This window comes from Zalophus californianus, chromosome 3 (assembly GCF_009762305.2).
Source record: "Zalophus californianus isolate mZalCal1 chromosome 3, mZalCal1.pri.v2, whole genome shotgun sequence".
Lineage (NCBI taxonomy): Eukaryota > Metazoa > Chordata > Mammalia > Carnivora > Otariidae > Zalophus > Zalophus californianus.
The window spans coordinates 4067646-4092150 of record NC_045597.1 but is presented as its reverse complement, the minus strand read 5'-3'; the positions used below and the strand labels follow the sequence as shown (position 1 = coordinate 4092150).

Below are 24505 nucleotides of genomic sequence, written 5' to 3'. Positions count from 1 at the left end.
CAGCCTCTCTCATCTCCCCGCCCTATCCTCACCTACCTGCAGGCTGTTGCCACACAGAAGTCAAGTCAACGTCTCTCCTCCATCAGAATACACCAGAAACTTTCCTTCCCACTCAAAAAACAAACAAACAAACAAACAAAAAACCAAAGTCCTACGTAGAGCCATGCCATGATCTGCCCCCACCATGGCCCCCGCCCGGTCCCTCCCCTCTCGTTCTCACGGCTCCTTACTGTGTCCGCCACATTCCCACCAGGTGCACCCCCTCCCTTCTGTCTTTTACACTTGGAACATTGCTCTGCAGGTATCCACACCGCTCATGCCCTCGTTCGCTTTGAGTCTCTGCTCAGAAGACAGCTAACGGAGCAGCCTTGCCTGGCTTGCCCTGTAGGATAGGGCAAACAGATCAGAGACCCATGTGATTCTGTCCTGCTTCTTAGACCGTCCACTCCATGAGAGCAAGAACTGGCCATATTCTCATCAGCCTGGGGGAGTGCCCAGCACTGGGTAGATCCTTAGTAGATTTGTGGAGTAGGAAAGTTAGTGCATGAACTACTTAATTAATTAGTATCTGATGCTATGATCGCTCTTAGGGGTGCCGAGATTCAGAACACGTTCTGTGCCCATGTGGAGTTTAGTTTTCCCAGGGAGGGAGGAAAAATAAACCACTGATTACGGCAGACCTGGGAGAGGGGTGAACAGGAGATCATGGCAGAGGACCAGAATGAGGCCACTCCTGCCTTGGGAGCACAGTTCTGACACCTTCTCCGACCCTCCCGATCAGACGTAATTACTCTTTTATCCAAGACCTCCTAGCGCATGATCCTTGCTTCTGCTACAGATCTTGTCATGAGGGGTCATAATTAATGGATGATGTGCCCTTTCTCTCTGCCAGACTGCATTTTCAAAAACCGTGGCTGTCTTAGATACTTTTATATCCTTGGCGTGTGATGTGCAGGAAATAGTACGTCGTCCACGAATGAACAGATGAATGAATGGGCCCCAAGGACATCAGGCTAATGAGAAGTGAATTATTTGAGGCCCAGGTCACAGAGTATAAAGACTCAGAAATGGTGGGGTCAGAAGGAAAATGAAATGAGAGGATTCAAGTGAGAAGGCAGAGGGAAACACTTTCTTAACTCTCCGGTCAGTGCAGCTGTGTTGCATCTTCATGCCGTTAGGCATGGGCTGCGAGCCTCGGATAAAGGGAAGGTGGAGCTGGGCTGTGCTTGAGAAAGCCTGGGTACGGCCGAGGGGCCACGGGCTCAGCACCGAGTCATCTTCTCCTGGGGTTCCTGAGTAAATAAAAGCAAATGAAAAATTGCAAGTTGCCAGAGAGACAAAATGACAGGGTTTCAACATGCCTTAGGTACTGAAAAAGGCAATTTCGCTCTCTGAGATGTCAGGTGTGAGCATCTGTGCTCTTGGCCCCAACTTTGGGGCATCCTGCGCTGTGAAGCCTGATGTGTTATCAGCACCGAAGCTCTAATTATAGAGGCTTAGATCAACGCCTTTGAGAAAAAGGCAGCCTCTGTTTGCGTGGGCCATCGAGAATAAGCGGTGGAAATTGTTGAGATTTTCGGAGTTTTATTTAACTCAATTATTCTTTATTGAGCGATTCCAAGTGTAGATTTTGGTACACTTCTCTTAGAAGTGGCGGGAGAACTTTGATGTTGGAGATGAACAAATCCCATCCCGTACAGGTAGATATTTGAGAAGCAGGTTTGAGTATATTTTGTCATATAAAATCTTTAGTTTTATCTTCTTTTAAAGTTTTCACCAAATACCTCTGGATTGGCTTGTTTGCCTACCCTTCCGTAAATAATTCATGTATCAAACATATGGCAGGTGTCAAGTCCTGTGATCAACCGAGGGGAAGTAATTACAGCAGGTGACAGGATCTGCACCCCAGGAGCCCAATAGACATGAACACTCAGATTTAAGTCTCAGGAAGAAATTACGATATTTGTGGATTTGGAAACAGCACCCCACAGATTTTGCGAAACCACTGTCCAGGGTTTTATGTTATGACCTCTAATAAATGAGCTCTCGAGAAGGAGCTCCTGATGGTGACCAAACCCTCTAAAAGGGAGCATGAAACACAAATTCTTTTAGTGTGGTCTTGTGACAGCAGCTGACCACAGTGAGGCTTGAGTGGAATGCATTAGAAATAGGAACTACCCTTTCTTTGACCTGATGAATTGCGTATATAGTACAGGCAGGTAGATGAGAGAGAGAAAGAGAGAAAGGGGGAGAATCTTTTGCGAGAGCAGAGAAAATCTTGAAGGCTAGACCAGAAACTTTTAGCAGTGACTCAGGTTGAGGAAAGGAGGCAAAGTCTTTTCATTTTTACATGTATGTTTCATATAATAAAAGAAACTGATAGAAGTAGTTCTGACTGCCGTTTTGTTAGAGGCTAAAATTCTGTTTTAATCACTTCCTGCTCTTCCAAGAAAGTCTGGTGTCTGAGTTGGCTGCTCACTGGGCTTCACTCTCCACATCTTTCAAGCTTCAGGAGCTGGAAGAAGCAGAGATAATTAGCAAATTACTACAGTTGCAGCTGTTCCACATTTTAGTGTCTTAGAGGAGGGGGAATATTATATTTTGAAGAGTCAGAATATTAGGACTGTGGAGGAAAGGTCTAAAGAAAGATCTTATTTTAAGACTGGTCTAGGTGTTAGAGAGCAACAGTGATCAACAAGTACGTGGACATTGTCTGGAGCATCTGGGCATTGACCGTGTGACCCCCTCCCCTTTGCTCTCCCAGAAAGTAAAGGGGAAAAGCTGTGAGGGTAAACACTGGCGAGAAAATGAATCGTAGAAGAAGAGAATGTGCCCTCTCGAGGGGCCGTTCCTGGGAGCTTCTTGGGTGACGAGAAATGGGGTACATCTGGACAGTATGGTGCAGCAGGAAGCGAAGAGGCAATTGAAGGAGCAAGATGCATGCGAAAGGATAATGCCCATGAGCAGGAGAACCCTACCATTCTGATGTCTGAGGATGATGCTGGAAAGGGCTGGAAAACAAGAAGTAGAGTTTCCATGGACAGGAAATAGTGACTTCTTTGTTTTTTTTTTCCAAGGATGTGATTAAGATTCAAATTTCTGGCTGGACTTTGCTTTTTAAAATCCAGCATCTCTTTGGTCCATGAGAATCATGGCATCCATAACTGGAAAGCCTACGTCCAGGATCTTTGATCATGAGTACAGTATCCATCTGAATCTTGAATGAAAATCTTAACCTTGTTCTGTGTAGTGGGTATATTTTTATCTGGACTGCCTGGGTGCATGACTTGGGGGTAAGAAGGCAACAAAAATGCATTTCTCGGAATGCTACCAGGAACTGAGGGGAGTGAATTTTCCATTTTTGAGTAAATATATAACACAGGACTGGTTCCTTCAAGAGCAAATTCTAAATTCCTTAATAAAGTTACCAGTGAGATTTGTGTTTTGTTTTGCTTCATCTCTGCAACCATAGAACTCAACTTATAAAGGATTAGAATCCTTCATGACAGGACGAAGGCAGATGGGCGAGGAATTTTTTACAGATGTCTTTGAACTTTGAGCCCCTCTGAGAAAATCCCAGTCGACTAGCTTGAGATCATTGGTACAGAGCCTTTCCTAGGGGAAGCTGGATGTCGCACCCAGAAAGGTTTTCCCTGAGGTCTCAGTCTGAAACTCACCCTCTCAGAAAGGTGCCGAATGACATAGAATTCCTCAAAGAGCCATTTTCATTTCTCCTCCAGATTGTTATGCTGTTTCCTACTTTGGGGGTGCTCCTCTGAGATGGCTCCGTAGCTCACTGGACTTCCCCATCATACTTCTCTTTTGACTGCATTGCCCTCTTGAATTTGGCTATTGATTAGGGACAATATCTAGTCCATGATACCAACTCTCTGGCTTGGCGCAGCGCTGGGCACATGGTGGGTCTTCAGTGAATACTTAATGGATTATGAATGTCTCAACCCCTACCCTCCCCACCAAATCCTTCAAGACCTGTGCTGAGAGTGTCCCATGCTGGAGTGTCCAATTCTATCAGGCTGTTAGGTACCCTCCACTGTGAATCTAGAATGCTCAGAACACCCTCAATTTCATTCAACTGGATTGTCTATTTCCCAAGGGTAGTTATTGTGTCATTAAACTTTACTTGTACACTGCCCAGCACAGGGCCTGGAATAGAGTGTTGCCTAATAAAATCTTGGTGATTCAAAGTGAGGCAAACCAATGTTGCAGCTGAAGAAGCAGAGTTACATTCACTTAAAAGGATAAAAGTTCCATTAGGATTTTAAAATTTCTGGATGTGCATCAGTGGTACATCTGAATCTCTTTAGTAATAGCCTGTTTTATAATTAGAGTTTGGTTCAGTTGGCTGGAAGATATGTATGCTTGGAATGCAGGTGGAAATAATAACTATGATTCAGCTTGGAGGGTTCTGGGTAGGTTATGAATGGAGAGGTAATCTATAGGACAAGTATTTGCCAGAGAGAAGAAACACGTCTTATATGACTTATGATGGGGTTATGTCTGGATGAACCACGTAAGTTGAAAGTATCATTAGGTCAAAAATGCATTTAATACATCTAACCTACCAAACACTGTAGCTAGCCTAGCCTAGCCTAGCACAACATTAGCCTACAGTTGGGCAAAACCATTGAGCACAAAGCCCATTTTCTAATGAAGTGTTGAATATCTCATGTAATTTATTGCATTGTCTACTGAAAGTGATACCACAGAATGGTTGCCTGGGTACAGAGTGGTTGGCAGTGTATCACTTGTCTTCGCTCACGACAACATGGCTGCCTGGGAGCTGCGGCTGCTGTCCAGCATCCATGAAAAGGGCTCGAACCTCACGTCGCCAGTCCTGGACATGATCCAAATTCAGAATTCTTTCACACCTTTGTAACGTCAAAAACTCATAAGTTGAACCATTGTAAGTTGCAGACCATCTGTACATGAAAAGCAAAAATGATGAGAAGTATGTTCAAGATGACATTATAATGAGTGCGATCCTTCAGTGGGATATAATGGCAGAGAGCTGAAAGTAATTCTGTACAGATCTAGGCACCGGCTGAAAGAGGTGGCTAGTGGGATTGATGTTTAGTACAAGGGGCCATATGGAAGTTCTAGAGAGATTTCAAAAATTTTAAAAATTGCAACAAATTCAAATTCATTTTCCTACTGATACAAATCTGTGTGTGTGTGTCTCTCTCTTTGTGTATCTCTGTCTCTGTCTCTCTCCATCTGTCTCTGGCTGTAGAAAAGTTTTTAACCACTGAGAACCCATAAATATAGAACAAGAAAAATGGACAATGATTAATCCAAATTGCTTCCCCTCTCCCCACCGCTTCCAGAGAGTTCAGAGATAATTTTTTTGTTTAATAGTAGAACTGTGCTTAGCATGTGATACCTACTCAATAACTGATATCTGGATCAATCTGGATGTTGTCCCAGTAACTCTTTGCTAGTCTCTTCTGCCCTAGAGGCTTTGAAATCAACACAGACGAGAAGAAAGGGAAGTGTACCTGAAAATGTATAGACATTGAGGAAACTAATGTGACAGGTTCGACCCATGTTTAAAAAAAGAAAAAAAAACTTGCAAAAGAACTTTCATGTATGAACCAGTGAATTTAATGTGGGAATTCAGCTTTTGATTTTCTGAGTGATAGATTTCAGGGTTGCTCAAGACATGCTCATTAGCCAACCAGAAGAACTGACAAAAGGTAGGGAAAAGACAGAACATTTTAAGTTTAAAATTGTCTGTATTTGTTATTTGGTTTCTATGGTTTTTAGGGTCTTTTCAGCTGAATCAATACTACGCATTGTATTGGGTTTGTACATCGAGAGACGTTACCTTTGTTTAGAAACAATTCCAAACAGTGAAAGAATGTATTCCCTGAGAAGCTGTGGACCGCTGAGTTAGTGTGGAGAGTGTTCGTTCTCACTAATCCTAGGCAACTCAATAAACAGTCTTGGAGGAAGGAGCTATTTGTGGTGTTGCTCTCTAAGTATGCCTTAGGAGGCAGAATGGAATGTTTTGATCATGGGTTGGGATATTGGGATTTAGTACTTTAACAGGGAGCCAGTCTTCATGGGGCAAGCCAGGGGGTGGTAAATAAGTAAAACATGGTGGAGGTTTCTGGGGTCCTGGAGGGAAGACATTTTATGCTTTCAGAGAAGGTGGGTAACCCAGTATTGCTGTTGTGCTCAGACTGTGGCGATGACTGTGATTGTAGTCCCTAACTTGGATGAAAGGGGAGAGCGACCCTTTTGGGAGAAGAGTGAATCTTAGAAAGTAGCAAATTGAGGTGAACAAATGATGACTCTAAAAGAATCAGTAAGCTCAGGGGTGCCTGGCTGGCTCAACTGGTGGAGCATGGGGCTCTTGATCTCTCGGTCATGAGTTCAAGCCCCACGCTGGGTGTAAAGCTTACTTAAAAAAAAAGAAAAAAAAAAGTCAATAAGCTCAGAAAGTGGCCAAGCTTTTCCAGGGCCTGATGGGAGAAGAATTTTACCTACTCAGTGGAGGAGGCTTCAGCAGAGATAGTATTTCCAGACAGATAGATTTAGGTTCTGTGGACATTCCTAGGTGAGGAGGGTTTATTTGAAATGGACTAGGGTCCAGAGATTCCCTGGAAGGAAGTGCAGTGTGTGGACTTGAGGGACCTGGGGGGCTGGTTGATTAAGAGGTTTGGCAGTTCAAGGCGGGCTTCACGGGCACATGGTCCATGTGGTCACTCCAGGCTTTGTGCTCTGCAGGGCCCATGCTTGGTTTCCTCCTCTGCTGTCACCATCTTAAAATTCTCAGTCATTTTTTAAAAAGATGTATTTATTTATTTGAGAGAGAGAGAGAGGGAGACAGAGACGGTGTGGGGGGAGGGGCAGAGGGGGAGAGAGAATATTAAGCAGACTCCACACCCAACACAGAGCCCGACTTGGGGCTCAATCTCACGATCCTGAGATCATGACCTGAGCTAAAATAAGAGTCGGATACTTAACCGACGGAGCCACCCAGATGCCCCCAAATTCTTGGTCATTTTTGAATAAGGGGCCCCACTTTTTCATTTTACACTGGGTCCCACAAATTATGTAGCCCGTCTTGCCTGGACCTTGGAGAGGCAGAGGGCGGTGACGGGAGGAGCCAGGGGAGATGACTAGTGGTGTCAGAGCTCTCTGAAGGTGACCGAGTGGCGGTTCAGCCCCCTTCTTGCTGCTGTGAACTGTTGCCAGAAATTGGTTGAAGTTGGATGAAGAACAGTCTGAATGGGGAAGGAAGATTTGCTAGCTGGGAGAAAATTCTTTCCAGTGAAAATGAGGTTTACTATCTAACAATAATGTTGTAAGAACATTGTAACAGGAATGTTCAACCATTGTAATCTTTTCAGACAAGTGTGATTAGAAGGTATTTATTGCTGTCAAATTATTATTCATGATCCTCTGAAATGTGAATCTAAAAATTCCATTACTTGAGAGGCTGATATCATTTTCCACGCTGTATCTAATTAACTCTTTTTTGGTGAAAGACATGGAAAAGCCAAACTGTAGGCATCTTTGAATTGTAAATGTGGATTCCTGAGGTGCGGGCTGGGGAGATCTTGACAGACAGGGAAGGAGGAGGTCACATCACTGTTGATCATGCAGTGAGTTATCAGAAAGATAAAGAGGGTGGAATAGGCATTACCTGCATGTGAATTTCCTGAAAGAAATTGGATCCAGGCCCCAATTCTAAATCCTATTTATTGAGCCTTTTATACTCTGATCCTCATCTTATTAGTCATCGTACCCAAACCTGCAGCTACAGTAGATGGGGCTCTGGGTCACAGCGTCCTCGCTATTGTTACACGTGATGCAGTACATCACATAGGCAGAGGTCATGGCTCAAAACTGAAACCAATCCTTCCGAGTTCATGTGCACCATTGCTCCAGGTGCTTCCATGCACCCCAGTACTGACAACCTCTGCTTACATTCCTTCATATGGAACCTGTACCATGATTTTGCACCACGCTGACCATACGTTCTTGAGACCACCAGGTACTAGAAGAAGATAGGAATGTTCTTCCATGACTGTATTATGATTGGGAACCACAAGTCATGTGTCTTCTTTTTTCTGTCTTTGGTGAAGTATCAGTTCAAATCTTGTACCTAATTTTAAAAATTGGGCTATCTTGTAATTACTAATTTTAATGCAAATTAAATAATAGGAAAAATATAAATCAATCCATGTAGTCCCCATTTCCAGGGCTATCAGTTTGTTTGGTTACTGTCTGGAGATTGCCCATGGCTCACCAATGCTCAGTTCACTTATTGAAAGTCCTCTTTTGCTCTGTCTCACTTTGTGTAATCTACATTACCGTCTTCAGGTTCACCAGTCTTATCTTCTGCAAGAGCCAGTCCATCGTTGATCCCATCCATTGGTATATTTTTCACCGCAGCCAAGGTAGTTCTCATCTCCAGGAGTTAAATTTGAGTCTCTTTGCTGTCTTCCATGCTTCTGCTTACCACGTTCAACAGTTGCCCAATTTTTTGAACGTATGGAATGTAGTTATCGTAACACTTTTAACACGCAGGTTTGTTCATTCTAACAAGTGTATCACTTCTAAGTTGGCTCCCATTGATCACTCTTTCTCCTCCTTGTGGGTCCTATTTGCTTGCTGTCTTGTATATCTGGTCATTTTTCCTTGGATGCTAGACGTAGTGAATTTTGCCTTGTTTGGGTAATGAATATTTTTATATTTCTGTAAGTAATCTTGAACTCTGTTTGGGGGGCATTGAAGTTACGTGGTTTGAGGCTTTCAGAACTTGAGTTTAGTATTTCTAGGTGGGAGTAGAGCAGCTTCCAGCTCAGGGCTCATATCCCCCCCTTCCACCCCCGCACTGAAGCAAGACATGTCTGGTACTCCACCCAGTGCTGCATTGATTAGAAGACCTCCTTCCTGGTTGCTGGAAACAGACACTATTTCTGGCAATTCATGAGCTCTGACTCCTCTTCTTTTTCAGGGGCTTCTGTTCCTGGCCTTGGGTAGATTCCTAGAGTGTGTGTGTGTGTGTGTGTGGGTGTGTGTGTGTGTGCCGATCATGATTTTTCTGTGTACATGAGGGGACCGACCGAAGATCTTTGAAGTCCTCTCTCTCTCTGCAGCTCTGTCCTCTCTGTGGCTCTGTCTGGTGCATGCTGGCCAGCTTGGTCTCTGGACTTTCAGTTCAGTCCCCTCTTGAGTGGCCCGGGGTGTTTTTCTTGCTGTGCGGCGGCAGCTTGGGAAGTCCCTCAAGGCAGTGAGCTGGAGCAATAGCAGCAGCAGGACTGCCTTGTTCCCTCCCCAGCTCTCCAAAGTCATATTTTGTCTGAGTGTTTTTGTTTTCATTTCAATTGATTCGGGCAGAAATGCCAATCTGGTCCCTGTTACTCGAGAGGGAAGTCCTCGGGTGATTTGTTTTTAATTGATGCAGGGAATTGTTGACACATTGGCATGATGGTACTGCCAGTGGCAGTATCGATTACTGCTTTTTGGGAGGGGAACCTGTCTGATGCATCCACATCCCACGGAAAGCATGTATCTTTCAACCCAGAAATTTTGCTAATAGGTAGTTAGGTTATTTAGCATAGGTCTTTTTTTTTTTTAAACTAATTAGGTAATATGCATTTGACACTCATGTAGCCTGTAGATATAAAATATCAGTCTTATACTAGGACTGGATAATTTATAAGGTCCAGGGCAGAATGAATATGTGGGACTCTTCAGTAATTATCAAAAATTCATCATGGCAACAGTAGAGACTTAAACCAAGTGCAGGACCCACCTAAGCATGACTTACAGAGATTGTGCACCCTTGGAGCCAGCCCTGACTTCAAATATTTTTATGAATTTTACCTATAAATAATATATAAAAAGTAAGAGCAGAACAAGTCCCTGGAGAGTTTGATTTAGTAGATTATGAAATTTCTATAAAATACAATGATTAAAATTCATGTTAGAAGATTTTGAAATTACAGTAGTTAGCTGTTCCAAGATGGCACCATGGAGTTTTTAGTTGTCTTATACAGCTAGGCGGAAGGCTGCATTTGGATGATGGGGGATGAGTTTAGAAGGACCACAAAGGTTCTTATCGGTCTTGGATGCCATCAGGTGGTGAAACTTTATTCTTTGAAAAATTCAGTGACGAAATATGTACATTTTAAAGCAGAAGGATCATATGATCAAATCTGTATTTCAGAAAGATAATTCTGATAAATGGTCCAAGATTTTCTGGTAATCCTATCTACAAATGTGGAGGACCCAAATAGTGACATTTTTTCCTCCTTCTTAATGTCTGTCCCTATTTTCTCATTTTTATTTCTACTGTGTATGGATGCCATTTCCCTTGAGTCCTCCATCCTCCCTATGCCCCTTAGCTTGTCGGATAGCTGGAGAACAGTTAGCCCCATCTCTCAATCTCTAAATTGGCATTGAAATTTTTATCCCTGGACATTTGCAATAAACCTTATCATAGTTTGAAATACATTCCTTTTTTTTTTTTTGTTCTTTCTTTCAGTGCGCTCGGTATGATAATGCCTTCATTGCCGAGATCCTGATTGACAGGGGGGTCAATGTCAACCACCAGGATGAAGACTTTTGGACACCAATGCACATCGCCTGTGCTTGTGATAACCCTGATATTGTCCTGCTGCTTGTACTAGTAAGTAAAGCAATTTAGTTTATTACCATTTGGAGATTTGACAGCATATAAAAGGCTCTATATTTAACTATTAATATTTCACAATATGTAACACTTTAGGTGATAAAAAAAATGTGTATGTATGTCATCCTTTATTTTCCTGGAGTTACAAGATAATTAGAGACTAAGGTTGTGGGTCACAGAGTTCATAAAACAAATTGTGCAGATGTCATGTGAAGCTCTACTCCCCTGGCTTTTTTTCTGGGAAATTATGTGCCTTAATACTTTGCAAGTGAGTCCTAACTAAAATGGCTACATACATGGTGTTTCTTTCAATCCATTCTCTTAATTTTTAGCCAGTTAGGCATACAGTAATGAGATATGGCATCTATTGAATCTTACTCTCTTGCTCACATCTAGTAAAGCAGTGTCTACAACATTTCTTTACAAGAAAATGAAAAGTTTAGGTATAAAACTCACTAGAGTTATTTGTTGCTGTGGTTTTCAATTATAGTTTAGACCCTGACATCGATCCTCGCAACATACTTTAATTATTTTGGAATTGAGATTTGGGATTTTTTTCTGGTGCGTTTATCTCTAACGAAGATTTTAAGAAATTATGCAGGATTTTTAGAAAACATGCACATCTCATCCTCTGATTATATTGCTTTTCTTTGGCAGACTGAGAAAGAAAAGCTGGTTTTATTTCATGTGTGATCACAGAGTTAAATCTATAGTTTCCAGATTCACATGGTCATGGTTGTGCAGTGACCCTTTTCTCACATCAGGTACAAAGTTGTATTTCTGACATTTATGTTCTGCAGTGACCTTCATTTACTGATCATTTAATTAATGTTTATTGATTACTATTTTTAACAGAATTCCTGCCCTTGAGGAAATTACAGCTTATTCGTTCTTTTGAATATTTGTTGAATAACCACTTTGTTCTAGGTGCTACACAGTGAACAAAAGGACATTTTACATTATAGGGTATGGCAAAAACAAGAGCAAGCCAAATAAGGGCACCACTGAGAAATGTGATTAGTAGATTAGGCAAGAATAGAATAATTACTTTTATTTTTTTTTGTTTTTGAAAATGCTATTTTATTTTTTAATTTAGTTTTATTTTATTATGTTATGTTAGTCTCCATACAGTACATCATTAGTTTTTGATGTAGTGTTCCATGATTCATTGTTTTCGAATAACACCCAGTGCTCCATGCAACACATGCTTAGGTTTTTTTTTTTAAACTAATTTAGCTAATATGCATTTGACACTCATGTAGCCTGTAGATATAAAATATCAGTCTTATGCTAGGACCGGATAATTTATAAAGTCCAGGGCAGAATGAATATGTGAAAAACATGGCACTAAATAATTTAGACCACAACGAAGACTTTGCACTGACGGTGAAACAAGAAGGCCCGGCATTGGCTTGTGGGATCTCTGTTGCAAATGTGTGCACTGGTTGGACGAGAATTCTCCCCACTCTGCTCATGTGTGCAAACAACCGTGGAAGTGGAGCCCAAGGATTCCTTGTGGTATTACAGAAAAATTCAGCCAACAGAAAAATTCGCGAAGGTGGAGCCTGTGAATGATGAGGATCCACTCTGTTCATCACTAAGCAAGACAATGGACACTTTCTTAGAATTTCAAGTATGAAATAGAAATCATCTAAACCCAGTATATTTTAGGAATTGGGTGGATCAAAAATGATGAATTTCTGCAAGAAGTTCTCAAAATTTATACAAAGAAAGTCTCAGTATTTTTACAATTTCCAGCATGCAGTTGGATAGGGTTTTGGAGTTTCCTGGAAGTTTTACAGAGCATTGCTATGATGTGAGCAGTATACTTAATATATGATCCTTATTTTTTTATAATAAGAAATCAGTTATCAGAGAGTTTCTGTTATAGAATAACAAGTCAAATCTAAATGTTTTGGCTCCCCCCAAAATAAAATTTTAGTGCACTATAATTTTTTGTATTTATATATAATTACACATGTATTTAATTATGTGGAATATACACTGTAATTACACCATTTGTCCACTGAGAATTTTCTAAATCACTATTTATTTTAGTGATTGTTGAGCATCTCACATATATACATTTTGATTTTTCATTCTACATTATCTAATTTTAAAAATATTTTCTAACTTGTTCCATATTCAAACGCTGATGTTCTATAACTCAGAATTATATCTAGTTTTTTTTTTTAATTTCAAGGTAATTGGCTATTTCCCAGATTTTAAGAAGCTTTTCTATTACTCAGGAATATATCACAAAGGCTGATAAATGATTAACTCAAATCCCGTCAGGTCGTCTTCTCTAGAAAATCTTGATTTCATATTTATTTCAACATGTTTATGTATGTATATTTCTGGCCTGTTGTATCACTGCATATATACTTTGAAGAAGTACTTATGGAATATGCTCAGAATTTGCTCAATCCCTTGCCTGTGGAGGGAGGGACAGTAGGCTTGTCTTTGCTATCTCGTGCCTTGGGACTGACTGCACAGGGAACAGTCTCTGAGGAAGCTTGCTCAGTTCTCCCTTCTCTTCTCATATGACTTTGAGTAAAAGATTTGCATTTATTTCAGTTTTCTGAATTTTCACATCTGATTTTGCAATATGGCCACAGGTGCTACATTACTCTGCCCTGTGAGCAGTTCCAAAGCCGGGCCAAATCTGCACGTTTTAACAGTCCATTGCATTTGGAACCACTGGAAATACATCCCTTGAATTTGGTGTTAATTGATTTGAAAGGAAAATAGTTTAATAGAGTAAAAGACTGTAGGATGTTTCTGCGTGAGAAAATGATATACCTGGGTTACTGATAAATCATCGTGAACTTTTTGTCTTTCCTGTTGAAACACTTGGGAGGATATACTATTCCACATATCCTGGAATTATTTAATAAACATTACTCCACAAAGGGTAGCTATTAAACGTGGTTGCAAGAAATGAGTAATGGACAACAGAAGGATAAAATGTCATTTTAATTAGTTTTATTTATAAAACAGTGAATTAATTCTGTTACATACTACCAGGAGACCTTTCAAGGTATTTTTACTCCTTGAAATCAGAAGGCATAGGGAAAATATTAGCAGATGGATAGTCCTTTACTAAGTGAGGCTCAGCCAATATGTTTATCATTGTTTCACTTCAGTTACGATGGAACGATTACTGGAAATTGCACTGAATGTTTTCTCAATCCTTGGCCTCTTGCGTTTGAACGTCTGATGTCCATAATTTTTGTGCCTGTTGGATAGAGTGTGTCATGGACCGTGTCTAATGGGTAGTGTGGAACCAGATCATTTTAATGGGTGCTGCAGGTAACTGCCAGAAACCAACAGTTCTGTCATAACTGAGATAGTAAATGGTATTTCAAAAACATATTGCTTACTTTGTGTTAGGGGGCATAAATTGGTAGATCAAAATTAACTCGTTCCCAAACGGTGCTTATTCGTTGCTTAGACCATTCTTGGGTTAAATATTAGGACATGGGGTAGCCTGCTATTTAAGAAGGTGATATTCCTCCCTAGAAAATGAGCTATACATCCAGATGGTTCAAGGTAAGTCTGATTTTCCGGTAAGGTCTGTGCCTGGCGTCATTATCGACTTTTTATGTAAATGACCCCACACGCAATATTAAATCTCCCTTAGCAGTTTCTCTTGCCTTCAGCTTCACAAAGTAAGTTTCCAGGCTTGCATGCCTTCGGCTTCCACCTAACAGACAAAATCAACAACAAACTGTTAAAGTTTTTTCCTATTTATTCACAGCCTTTGTTCCAGCCTGAAAATGTATTTGTTTCCCTCCTGAAGCTAAATTCTCCAGTGTCCTCTCTAGAGTCTACTAACTGCCACCTGTCGGAGGATTTCTCCGTCACTTTTCCATCTCCCGTTTCCATGGTCTTTCTCTTGGGCTCCTCCTTTAAATTCATAGTTATGTCGCAGGATCTTCCAGTAATTAAAAACTAAGGAAAAGCCCGATTAAACGTCTTTCCTATAACGGTCACCGCGGTGTCCCTCTCATTTTTATTGTCAGGCTTCTCTGTAGAGCAGCCTGCTTTTGTGGACCCATGTACTGCCGCCCAGCCCCGCCTCCATGTGGCCAGGCTGCCTGCTGTCCACGCAGGGACCTCAGCGTGGCCCTTGCCGAGAACACTTTGGATATCGCTGTGACGGATTGCATTGTTTATCCTCCTTCATTTGTCTCGCTAGATCTAAAGGCAAGTGGGTCAGTGAAGGAAATTGGGCCAACAGCCAGGTGTTTTTACTCAAGGTTATATTTTGGGGGCTCATCAGAGTAAGAATTTGAAAGAAGCTGCTCTGCCTTCTAAGCCCTGTTCATGGCCATTAAACTTAGGAGCCTCTTTGCTTTATTGAGGTATCCTTGGCAAATAAGATTGTATATTAAGTGTACAGCATGATGATTTGATATACGCATACTTTGTGAGACGATGACCATAGTTGGGTTATTAATACGTCCACCACATCACATAGTGATCAGTAATTCTTACTCTGTTGTGGTGAGAATGCTTAAGATCCACTGTCTTAGCAAAACTCAAGTGTACAAAACAATATTCTTACTTACTGTCACCATACAGTACATTCGATCCTCAGAGCCTATCCATCTGCAACTGACCAGTCGCTCCCCATCTCCCCCAGCCCAGCCCTGGGTAACCACCTTTCTACTGTCTGTTTCTATGAGCTTGACTTTTGTTGTTGTTCTTATGTTGCGTTTTTGTAAACCTATCATTACCTGACCCTTCCCATGACTAAAATCTATGGTGAAAATTCATCCTGACTTATGGTGAAAATTCTTGCTCGATATTCACAGTGATTAAGACCATAAAATGATTTTGGAAAACAGGCAATAATGTGTGCTTCATGATAAATCTATAACTTGACATAAAATTCTTTGAAGATTGTAGAAAAACGTTACACACCTTTCATAGGCATCTGCCAGAAACGTGAGCACCTGAGGTTTTTCCCAGGCTTGGTATGTTTGAGAAACACATTTCCATGTCCAGGGTCTAAGGACAACTTCCTTAGGCTTCCTAAGCTCATTTATTTAAGCTTCCATTTTTAGTAAATAATACTACTGCCTCTTCAAAAGTGCTTTTCATGATAAATAACATTTTCACCTATATTTAAGACAATTAAAAATTTAATAATTTGCATTAATACTGTAAAGCATTTCGATTTGATTTCTGAATATCCTTTTAGTAAGATGTATTGTTTTTCTAATTACAGGACCAATTCACATTTATTTTAGAAGCATTGGGAAATATAGAAAACCCAAAAGAACATAAAAGTCACCCATAATCTCACTGGTCAGAGAAAGTCAGTATTAACATTTAATAAATGTCCTCCTGGTTCTCACTGTGTGGGTGAGTGTAACACACACATAATACTTGGATTTGTTTTATATACATACTATCTCATTTAGTTTTTTTTTTTATTTTTAGAGTTTTTTTTATTTGAGAGAGAGAGGGGGAGAGAGTGTAAGCAGAGGGAGAGGGAGAGGGAGAATCTCAAGCAGACTCTGTACCGAGTGCAGAGCCGAACGTGGGACTCAGTCCCAGGACCCTGAGATCACGACCTGAGCTGAAATCAAGAGCCAGACCCTCAACCCACTGAGCCACCCAGGCGCCCCATATATTGTCTCTTAAATGTCACAAAATTATTCCGTGTTTTTAAATATTTTGTCCAAACATATATTTAGTGGCTGTGTAGTGTTCCAGAGTTTAGATGCTGTGATACTCTTGGGTAACTTAAGCTGTTTCCAGTTTCTCATACTTGCAATTTAAGAGGGCTGTTATTTACAAGGGAACGTAGTTATCAGTTTTATTTCCTCCAGGAGTGAGGTGGAATGAGAGAAAGAGAGCTCTGAGGGTGTAGATGGATGTCTATACGTCTGGCTCTTTCTAAACGAGATGCGCTTGGTTGAGGGGTTTTTCTAGCTACTCCCGACTGGATTTCAGCAAATGAATTGTACCGTGATGCTCTGCTCTAAGATGCTCCTCAAATGAAATGATTGGCTTATACCTCTGGAGGGATCCTAATAATGCAGGCCTTGAAGACTGACAAAACAGTTAAGGCCGGGGCCCTAGTTGAGAAAGGCTGTACCACTGTGGCCCACAGCCATTTCATATGGGGCCTGGGCTCCTGCTGTTGGGTCCAAGACACCTGGCCGTGTTTACATAGTGAGAAACATCACGCAGCATTTCTGCTCTGCTTCGTTTCCCCCTCTGACCTTGCCTTCACTGTAACGGCTCAAGAAGGGCTTTGGAATGATGAAGTATAGCGTAGGAGCCATCAACCAATATGATTGACTTTCAATCTGGGACGGGCCTTCTGTGTCGATGGCACTAGGCTGGGTGCAGGGCCGTGAAAGAAAAACACCAGGAGAGGGACCTCTGTGTTAGAGGCTGCAAGTGGAGGTGAAGGCCATGTACATGAGAGATACACGGTGCTGGATGAAAAGATGTAATGAGAAAGGAGTAAGTGATGGGCTGAGTCTCATTTCTGTGTAGATAGAGCTCACAGTTTTAAACCCAAGAGTGAGTCAGCCTGTCAAAGGCTGTGGAATTCAGAGGAAGATGACTCTGATTGGAACCCGGAACAACCCAGTTTGGACCAGTGGCACAGGTAGAAAGTAAACTTCATGATATTGTTGAGCGGACCCATGTCCCCTGTATTTGGTGACGGCATGAATAAGGCTTATAGTTCAGGATGGTGGGCTGTAGACAGTGTTTTGGGTTTTTCCTGGCTGAGTGAGTGTTGTGGAATCCCAGCAAGAGAGCGATTAGCCTCTAAATCAGTGGTATCTTGAGTGGCAGGAAATCCCATGACATTGCTATTTGTGAGATTGTCTCTATCGAATAAAGTGGAAGAAGAGTGACAAGCTTTAGCCAGCCCCTGGCTTGGGGAAACAAAGGCATGGGTTAGACAGAGGGTTTGGGAAGACTTCCCCCAGGAGCTGATCACCAAGGTGAGATCTGAAGGGGGACCCAGGTGTGTTCATCAGGGGAAGGGGGAGGCTAGAACACCCCAGACCATTGTAACAGCTTGTGTATTAAGACTCCTTGATGAGATGAGAAAGGGCAGGTCTAGAGGAGGCCAGGGGCTTGGCTGGAGACAGTGGGAAGAGCATGATGAGGAGGGAGAGGTAGTTGGGACCCAGTCAGATGCAAGGGGAACCTGGCTTGGCACCAGCGATGAGCTATATGTGAGGATGGGTAGGTACGTGGTCAGATTGTCACATGGAAATGATCTCCCTTTGGATAGTGAGGTTGTCACTGCAGCTTCGTTGAGGGGAGATAAATGTTTGGACCAGGGTGGTGAGGCACATGAGCAAATCTGAAAAATGGTTATAAAACAGTACATATAAGAGGTCCTGTTTTATAAGAAATAATAGATTCATATGATCACATATATATCCATTTATAATTGTATATAGATACACTGTAGACATTTTTATAAAGCTGATATCATAATATCCGTGCGACTTTACAACCCAATAAATACGTGTATTAACAGGACAACTTGCAAGGGTGTATTAAAATTTACCTACTAGCCGTTTGCTGGTTAATCCTTTAAATGACAATGAGAATATTGAAATAGAATGCCATAACGGTTGTCTTAGAGGTTTTTTTTAATATATTTTATTTATTTATTTGCGCGCGAGAGAGATAGTGAGAGAGCATGAGTGGGGAGCAGAGGGAGAAGTAAACTTCCTGCTGAGCAGGGAGCCTGACTTGGGGCTCGATCCCAGGACCCTGGGATCGTGATCTGAGCAGAAGGCAGATGCTCAGGCAACGGAGCCACCCAGGCGCCCGCCTTAGAGATTTTTTTTTTTTAAAAGATTTTATTTATTTATTTGACACAGAGAGAGGGATCCCAGGCCCCAGGGATCATGACCTAAGCCGAAGGCAGACGCTTGACGACTGAGCCACCCAGGTGCCCTGCCTTAGAGATTCTTATAAATTTCTAAAACACTGGTTCCCATAAATATAATAAATTTAACCTTTAATATTAACTTCAAATATTCTTAGAAACTTGTCATTTAAAAAGTAAATTTTACCTATTGGAAAAAATAGCACATTTTAGCATGGCCCAGAAAATAAAAGCCTTTTAATGGGATTATTTATTATAATACAAGAAAATTCTGAAAGAAATATCTTACATTAAGCCAATATCAATTAAATACCCACTTCCAAGAACATTACATCTGTGATAAATTTAGTACGAGAGCAGTGCTTTGAAATTTTTATCTTTGTCTTTAGAATATCCCATTTCTAGTGCTGGAACATAATTTATAATAGGAATTTCCAACACATTATTGATGGTTGGAAGGTAGAGCTAGATCAGAAATATCTGTCATCCAAGTTTCTACAGTCACACCTAGAGTCGACTTTATGGTACAGTTGCTGTTGAAGTATGATTGTTTCAGTGTTAACTTAGTGTTGCTAACATACACACTGCACCAGCAGACCACATACAGCCTCTTACTACAAGGGAGATGCCTGGACTTCCAGTTCAAATTGTATTTTTCTCGAATTTTATTCCCTGTAGGTCGGTGACCGGTGTCCCATGCAGATTTTGGCCTGTCCATGTGTTTTCTAGGTAGAGCTTGCTTGGGAGTTTACATTTTACTAGCGATGACTTGAACGGAACCATTTCTGTAAGAGATCACTGTTATGACGACTGCTTCGTTCCAAGGTGGTTCGATTTTCAGTCTTTTCAGCTAACGGGAAGAGAAAAGAATCGAGTCATTTCCATCAGCATGAGCATCTGATGGAGACACGTTGGTCTTTTGATTCCAGTCATCAGGGCTCCCTCTTTGCCTCCACTGGAAGAGGAGACCTGGCCGTCACTCTAGCTGCTGGATGTGGGGGATAAGAGTATTTTTTCCTTGATTCAGAACTCATCCCAGGGCCTTGGGTGCAGTGTTTATGCATAAATCAAGCTCCACAAAATCAGAAATTCCTTCACAGTCAAATGTAAAGAAATATTCAATCTTTAAACCATTTTTGAAAAGCACATTATTGTACCAGGACAGTGCAAACTATTCCCTTATTTGGGGGGATTCATAAACACCAGACCCAGAACAGTGCATATTTCTGACCAGTGCTTTAATCTAATACCTTTGCTGTCATTCATGATTCTTAACACGCTTATTTCTTTTTCCATATTATTTCTGTTACAGCGACCAGATCTGGGTATTTTAATATTAGCAAAAATATGATGTTAGGTAACTTATACTTTAGATTTTTTCATATTCAGTGAAGATATTAGGAGATCTCTTCTTTTATGTGTATATATAATTTAATTCAGAGAGCTTGAGCCAGGACTTGCCAAATGAAAATCACTCTTTGACAGATTTTGTAGGCTGGGTTCTCTTAATGCTTGAGTCTGTTTAAAAAAAAAAAAATCATAACATCTCAGCTTTCTGAAGATTTTTACTTTAAGAACTGTATAATCTGCAGATAATATAGCAGAATTTCAAGATTCTCTGTTGAAGTATGAATAGCCATTAGTGGTTTTTGTGTAGATGAGGCAGGAATGACTGTGTCATGCAACGCACACATTATCCCCATGTCTACGACCGTTCGCGTATTTCTGACCTTTTGTGTGGTGGGCACATGATATTTTGTGCTGTTTATCAAGTCACTGGCCAGTTAGGACTCAGGAGAAATGCAGCGATCTCTGTTACCTGGGAACTGGGGAGGAAGATGAGGGAGTATCATACAAAAGATGTGACGCGGGAAAAGTCCTGTCAAACTAAGATGCGTTTGAATTTAGCTCCATCTGACCGCCCGGGGCATGTAGAGTGTGCGGGAAAACTTAGTATGGGAACCACCTGGCAGACTCTTTTCTGTAGTAATTGAAGACTTGTAGTAAAAACTTCAGGTTAAAACCTTTAAAAACTAGAAAGCAGGTGGAAGCGTAGATAGGAGTAAAAAATACATCTAATGAAACATAAGAGAACTTTTTTGGCTTGAGAAAGTAAATTAAAAAAAAAAAAAAAGCTGAGCCGAAATGATGCCATAGAAAATCCAGTTATCATTCAGTTTTTTTCTGTCAGCCTGGAAGAAGTAGAATGGAATCAATCTGAAAGCTTAATTTCTTAATAGAAACAAGAGAGGCATTTGATGGTGGCATCCACATGACTCTGAGGCTGGGGACAGAAGAGAACTCTGCCAGGAAGCACCGGGCGGGACAGCTGGGAGGCCGTGCAGCACGGAAACCCCTCTTAGGGGCTGTGCAAAGTAGGTCCAGCTTCACGTGCTGCTTGCCACTCTCTTGGGTTCTCAGATTCAGCAAATGTGGGTTCTAGAATTGCATTGTCGGTCCTAACACTTGCCTGGCCGCTGTTCTCAGCCGTGGGGACACAGTTACCACCGGCCTCCATTCTCCAATAATGGAACTGGTGAAGAAAGGGATTACCGTAGAGAAGGCTTTGGGCGTCCACAGTCCAGGTGCATCCTGATGAGGCGCTTCCAGACTGTGCCTGGAACTGGATTGTCTAGCTCAGCAGTACCCAGAGCCCTTGGATCACGGGGTCCCCATTTCACTCGGATCCTTCTAGCATACAGAGGCTTCACAGTGCTCTGAGGCAGTGTGGGGTTCTAAGAGGGACAAAGAGTCGGCAGGGACCCCAGACACCTTAGAAAATCTCTCTGACGACCAGACTGTGCCATGAAATGCAGGTGAAAGCTGAGGAAATTTGCAGGGGAGCCAGAGGGGAGGAAGGACACCCCCCCTCCCCCCCGCCTGGGGAGTTGGCTCTAGTCCCGATCCAGTGTCCTCGTCTCTGTGACTCCTCTGAGTAGAGTTTAGTTGGCCGTGTAAATACTTGAGGGCAGAATGTTTGAGGTCAAGGAGAGTTAATTGGAAGGTCAGAGAAAATCTCAACAATGGAATATTTTAAGAGACTTCACTTTTTCTTTCTTTTTTTTTAATTCAGTTAGCCAACATACTAGTACATCTCAAGTTTCAGAGGTAGTGTTCAGTGATTCATCGGTTGTGTATAAGACCCACTGCTCATCACATCACGTGCCCTCTTTCATGCCCATCACCCAATTCCATCTCATCTCCAAGGGAGATGACACTTGATCTTAATGATGTCATTGCCTGGGTTTACACAGTAACATGGCATGACAGGGATTCACCTGGGGTTTGTCTGTTTCCAAAGCTCATGTCCGTCGCCATCTCCGCCACCCCTCTGTATCTACCGTGTTTGTTGTGCTTTGATGCCGATGGGGATTATTTTGTAAATTTAACTGGTGGACTCCTTAAATTGTAAACACCTTGAAAGTAGATTCTTTGCCTTAGAGTTTTTATACCACTTCTGCATCCTCCTCTGAGAACTGCAGATCCTAAAATGCAAAGGGAGACCTCAAAACCTGGAATAGAATTATGGGATTTCAGAGTTTGGCAGGGATCCTTCCCATCACCTCATCAAAAGAGGTCCTTGCACTGTCCCAGGTTTAACGATGGTCTGGGGCTGGGTTTAGGGAAGAAGCCACCTCTCCACCTGGCAGAACACCGTTGATAGATCTGCTCAGTGGTTCTTGAATCCAGATGGATGTCACCTTTTCCTATAGCTGTCAGACTTACCTGCTTCTCACAGGTCCTACTCTCTGAATTAGTATAAATTCCAATGACTATTTTAGAACAAGAAAGCCATCCTCAATAAGCTGTAAGCTGTCAGTCTTCCTCTCAAACTCAGGATAAAAATGGAAACACTATTTTCAAAAATATCTCTGGTTAACTTATGATGTGAATTCATTCATTCATTCATTCACTCACTCATTCATTCATAAAGTACATTTTTTTATTGAGAATCTGCCGTGTGCCCAGTGCTACACTTGCTCCTAAGGATACGTGAGCAACAAGAAAAACAGGGTCTTTGGCTGTAAACACTGATACTCTTGTGTAGTAGAGCAAGTAAAAAATGAGCATAAACACTAATTAGTTTCTTAGTGTATAATCATTAATGTATTTACATCAGTGATTTTCCTGCCTGCCATGTGTCAGATCTCAGCTTTGGGTGAGGGCTGTGATGGGGTAAATATGAGAACCTCGTCCTTGGGTTCTGGGGCTCCTCGCCGGAGGCAGTTCCTCTGCAAGGACATCACCTGAAACGCTGGTAAGTCACTGTGGGTTTAGGGTGTAGTGATGAGAGTGAAGGAAAACTTTACAATATATTTTGAAGGTGAAATCAATAGTGATGCAGGGTTTTTTTGTTTTGTTTTGTTTTGTTTGTTTTTTTAATGTTAAAAAAGGAGAGGGAATTTAAGCATGACTCCAGGCCATCTGTGTTTGGGAAATTGGAAGGGACGGTGCAAACACCAGTGGAGAAATAGTTTTCTGTGGGAGGGCCATGTGTTCCTTGTCGAACATGTCAAGGTCAGGATCCGTGGAAGATGCACCTGGAGAAATCCAGGAGGCACTTGGTCCTGGGACGAGAGACAGAGAGAGAGAGAGAACGTCTTATCTGCACACACATGGGAACAGAAGCCCTGGAATAAATCAAATCAACCCATCAAAATGTGAAGTCCAAAAAAGAAAGAACATCTAAAACAGGGTCCGAAGTAAACCACTTAAAGGACTGTTAGAGAAACCGGAATTTGCAGAGAAGACTGGAAAAGAGAAGCCAGATTTGGAAGGCAAACCAGAAGCGGGTACTGTTGTGAAGTCCAGGGGAAACATGCCTGGAGCATTTCCTTGTGGAATGAGAACTGGAATTAACTGGAGAAGCTAGTCATTCAAACATGGAAAAGCAAACGCAAGGAAAATTGCAAACTGTGTCTCTTGCTCAAATGCAAGGACATAAAAACTCTGCGTGGTTTCCCCTTCTTATGTATATAGATATTGCAGTGTGCAACATTAAAACTGTAATAGAATATGCTATAGACTAAAGAAAGAAGGGAAAAAAGAAAAAAAGAGAGAGAGGAGCTGGTACCATAAGGCACCAGAGATAAATCACACATGGAGACCATTAGAGCAAGGTGTTTAGGGACAGAAAATATCAACTGCCCATATTCACAGTTTGCTGGTTAAACAGACCTGGAAAAGGCTGTATTTTTCTCAGAGCAAAGTATGGAGTGTTCAGATTAACAAAATATGATTTTTTTCTAAAGATTTATTCATTACTTTGAGAGAGAGAGAGTGAGAGCATGCGCAAGAGTAGGGGGGAGGGGCAGAAGGAAAGAATCTTCGAGCAGACTCCCTGCAGAGCACGGAGCCCAACTCAGCTGGCACTGGATCTCAGGACCCAGAATATCATGACCTGAGTCGAAACCAGGAGTCGGACGCTTAACCAAGTGAGCCACTCAGGCGCCCCCAAAATATGCTTCTGTAAAAGCACAGTACCCTGACCGGTATTGGGAGAATAATTACATGAGGTAGGAAGACATTGGCTCGTTTCATGCAAGGTCTTAGTGAATGAATATTGTGTGGTTCACACAAAACCGTAATAGGAAGGGAAATGAGCAGCTTAGTAGGACATGTAATATAAGCGACTTGCACAATACCTTGAAATTATGTTCAATTTACCCTAACCATAGGGGGCTCTTTACTAACGTGGAACCCATGATTTCTTGTCTTAGCTTTTTCTCGGAAACACTTAATTCAATATGCTTGCTTACGAAATTGTATTTTTTAATTGGATGGTTGACCTTTAATTATATCGTGGCCATTCATTGATTCAAACGTCACTCAGGCTCGCTCACCAGATAATCATCGACTTGTCTAAAGTCTTACTCCTCACCTTTGACTATAGTATATTGGAGACTTGCCATGGATCCAAGAGAATGATCATATGTTTTCATCTCCTTTCATAG

General features: G+C 41.7%; 1 protein-coding gene across 1 annotated transcript in view; it reads left to right on the top strand.

Annotated features, from left to right (window-relative positions):
* MYO16 (myosin XVI) overlaps positions 1-24505 on the top strand; it is a 475554-nt gene that overhangs the window by 75050 nt on the left and 375999 nt on the right. Inside the window, exon 4 of the mRNA XM_027590435.2 lies at positions 10523-10666. Within this exon, the coding sequence (XP_027446236.2) occupies positions 10523-10666 (144 nt within the window). The remainder of the gene's footprint in view (positions 1-10522; positions 10667-24505) is intronic.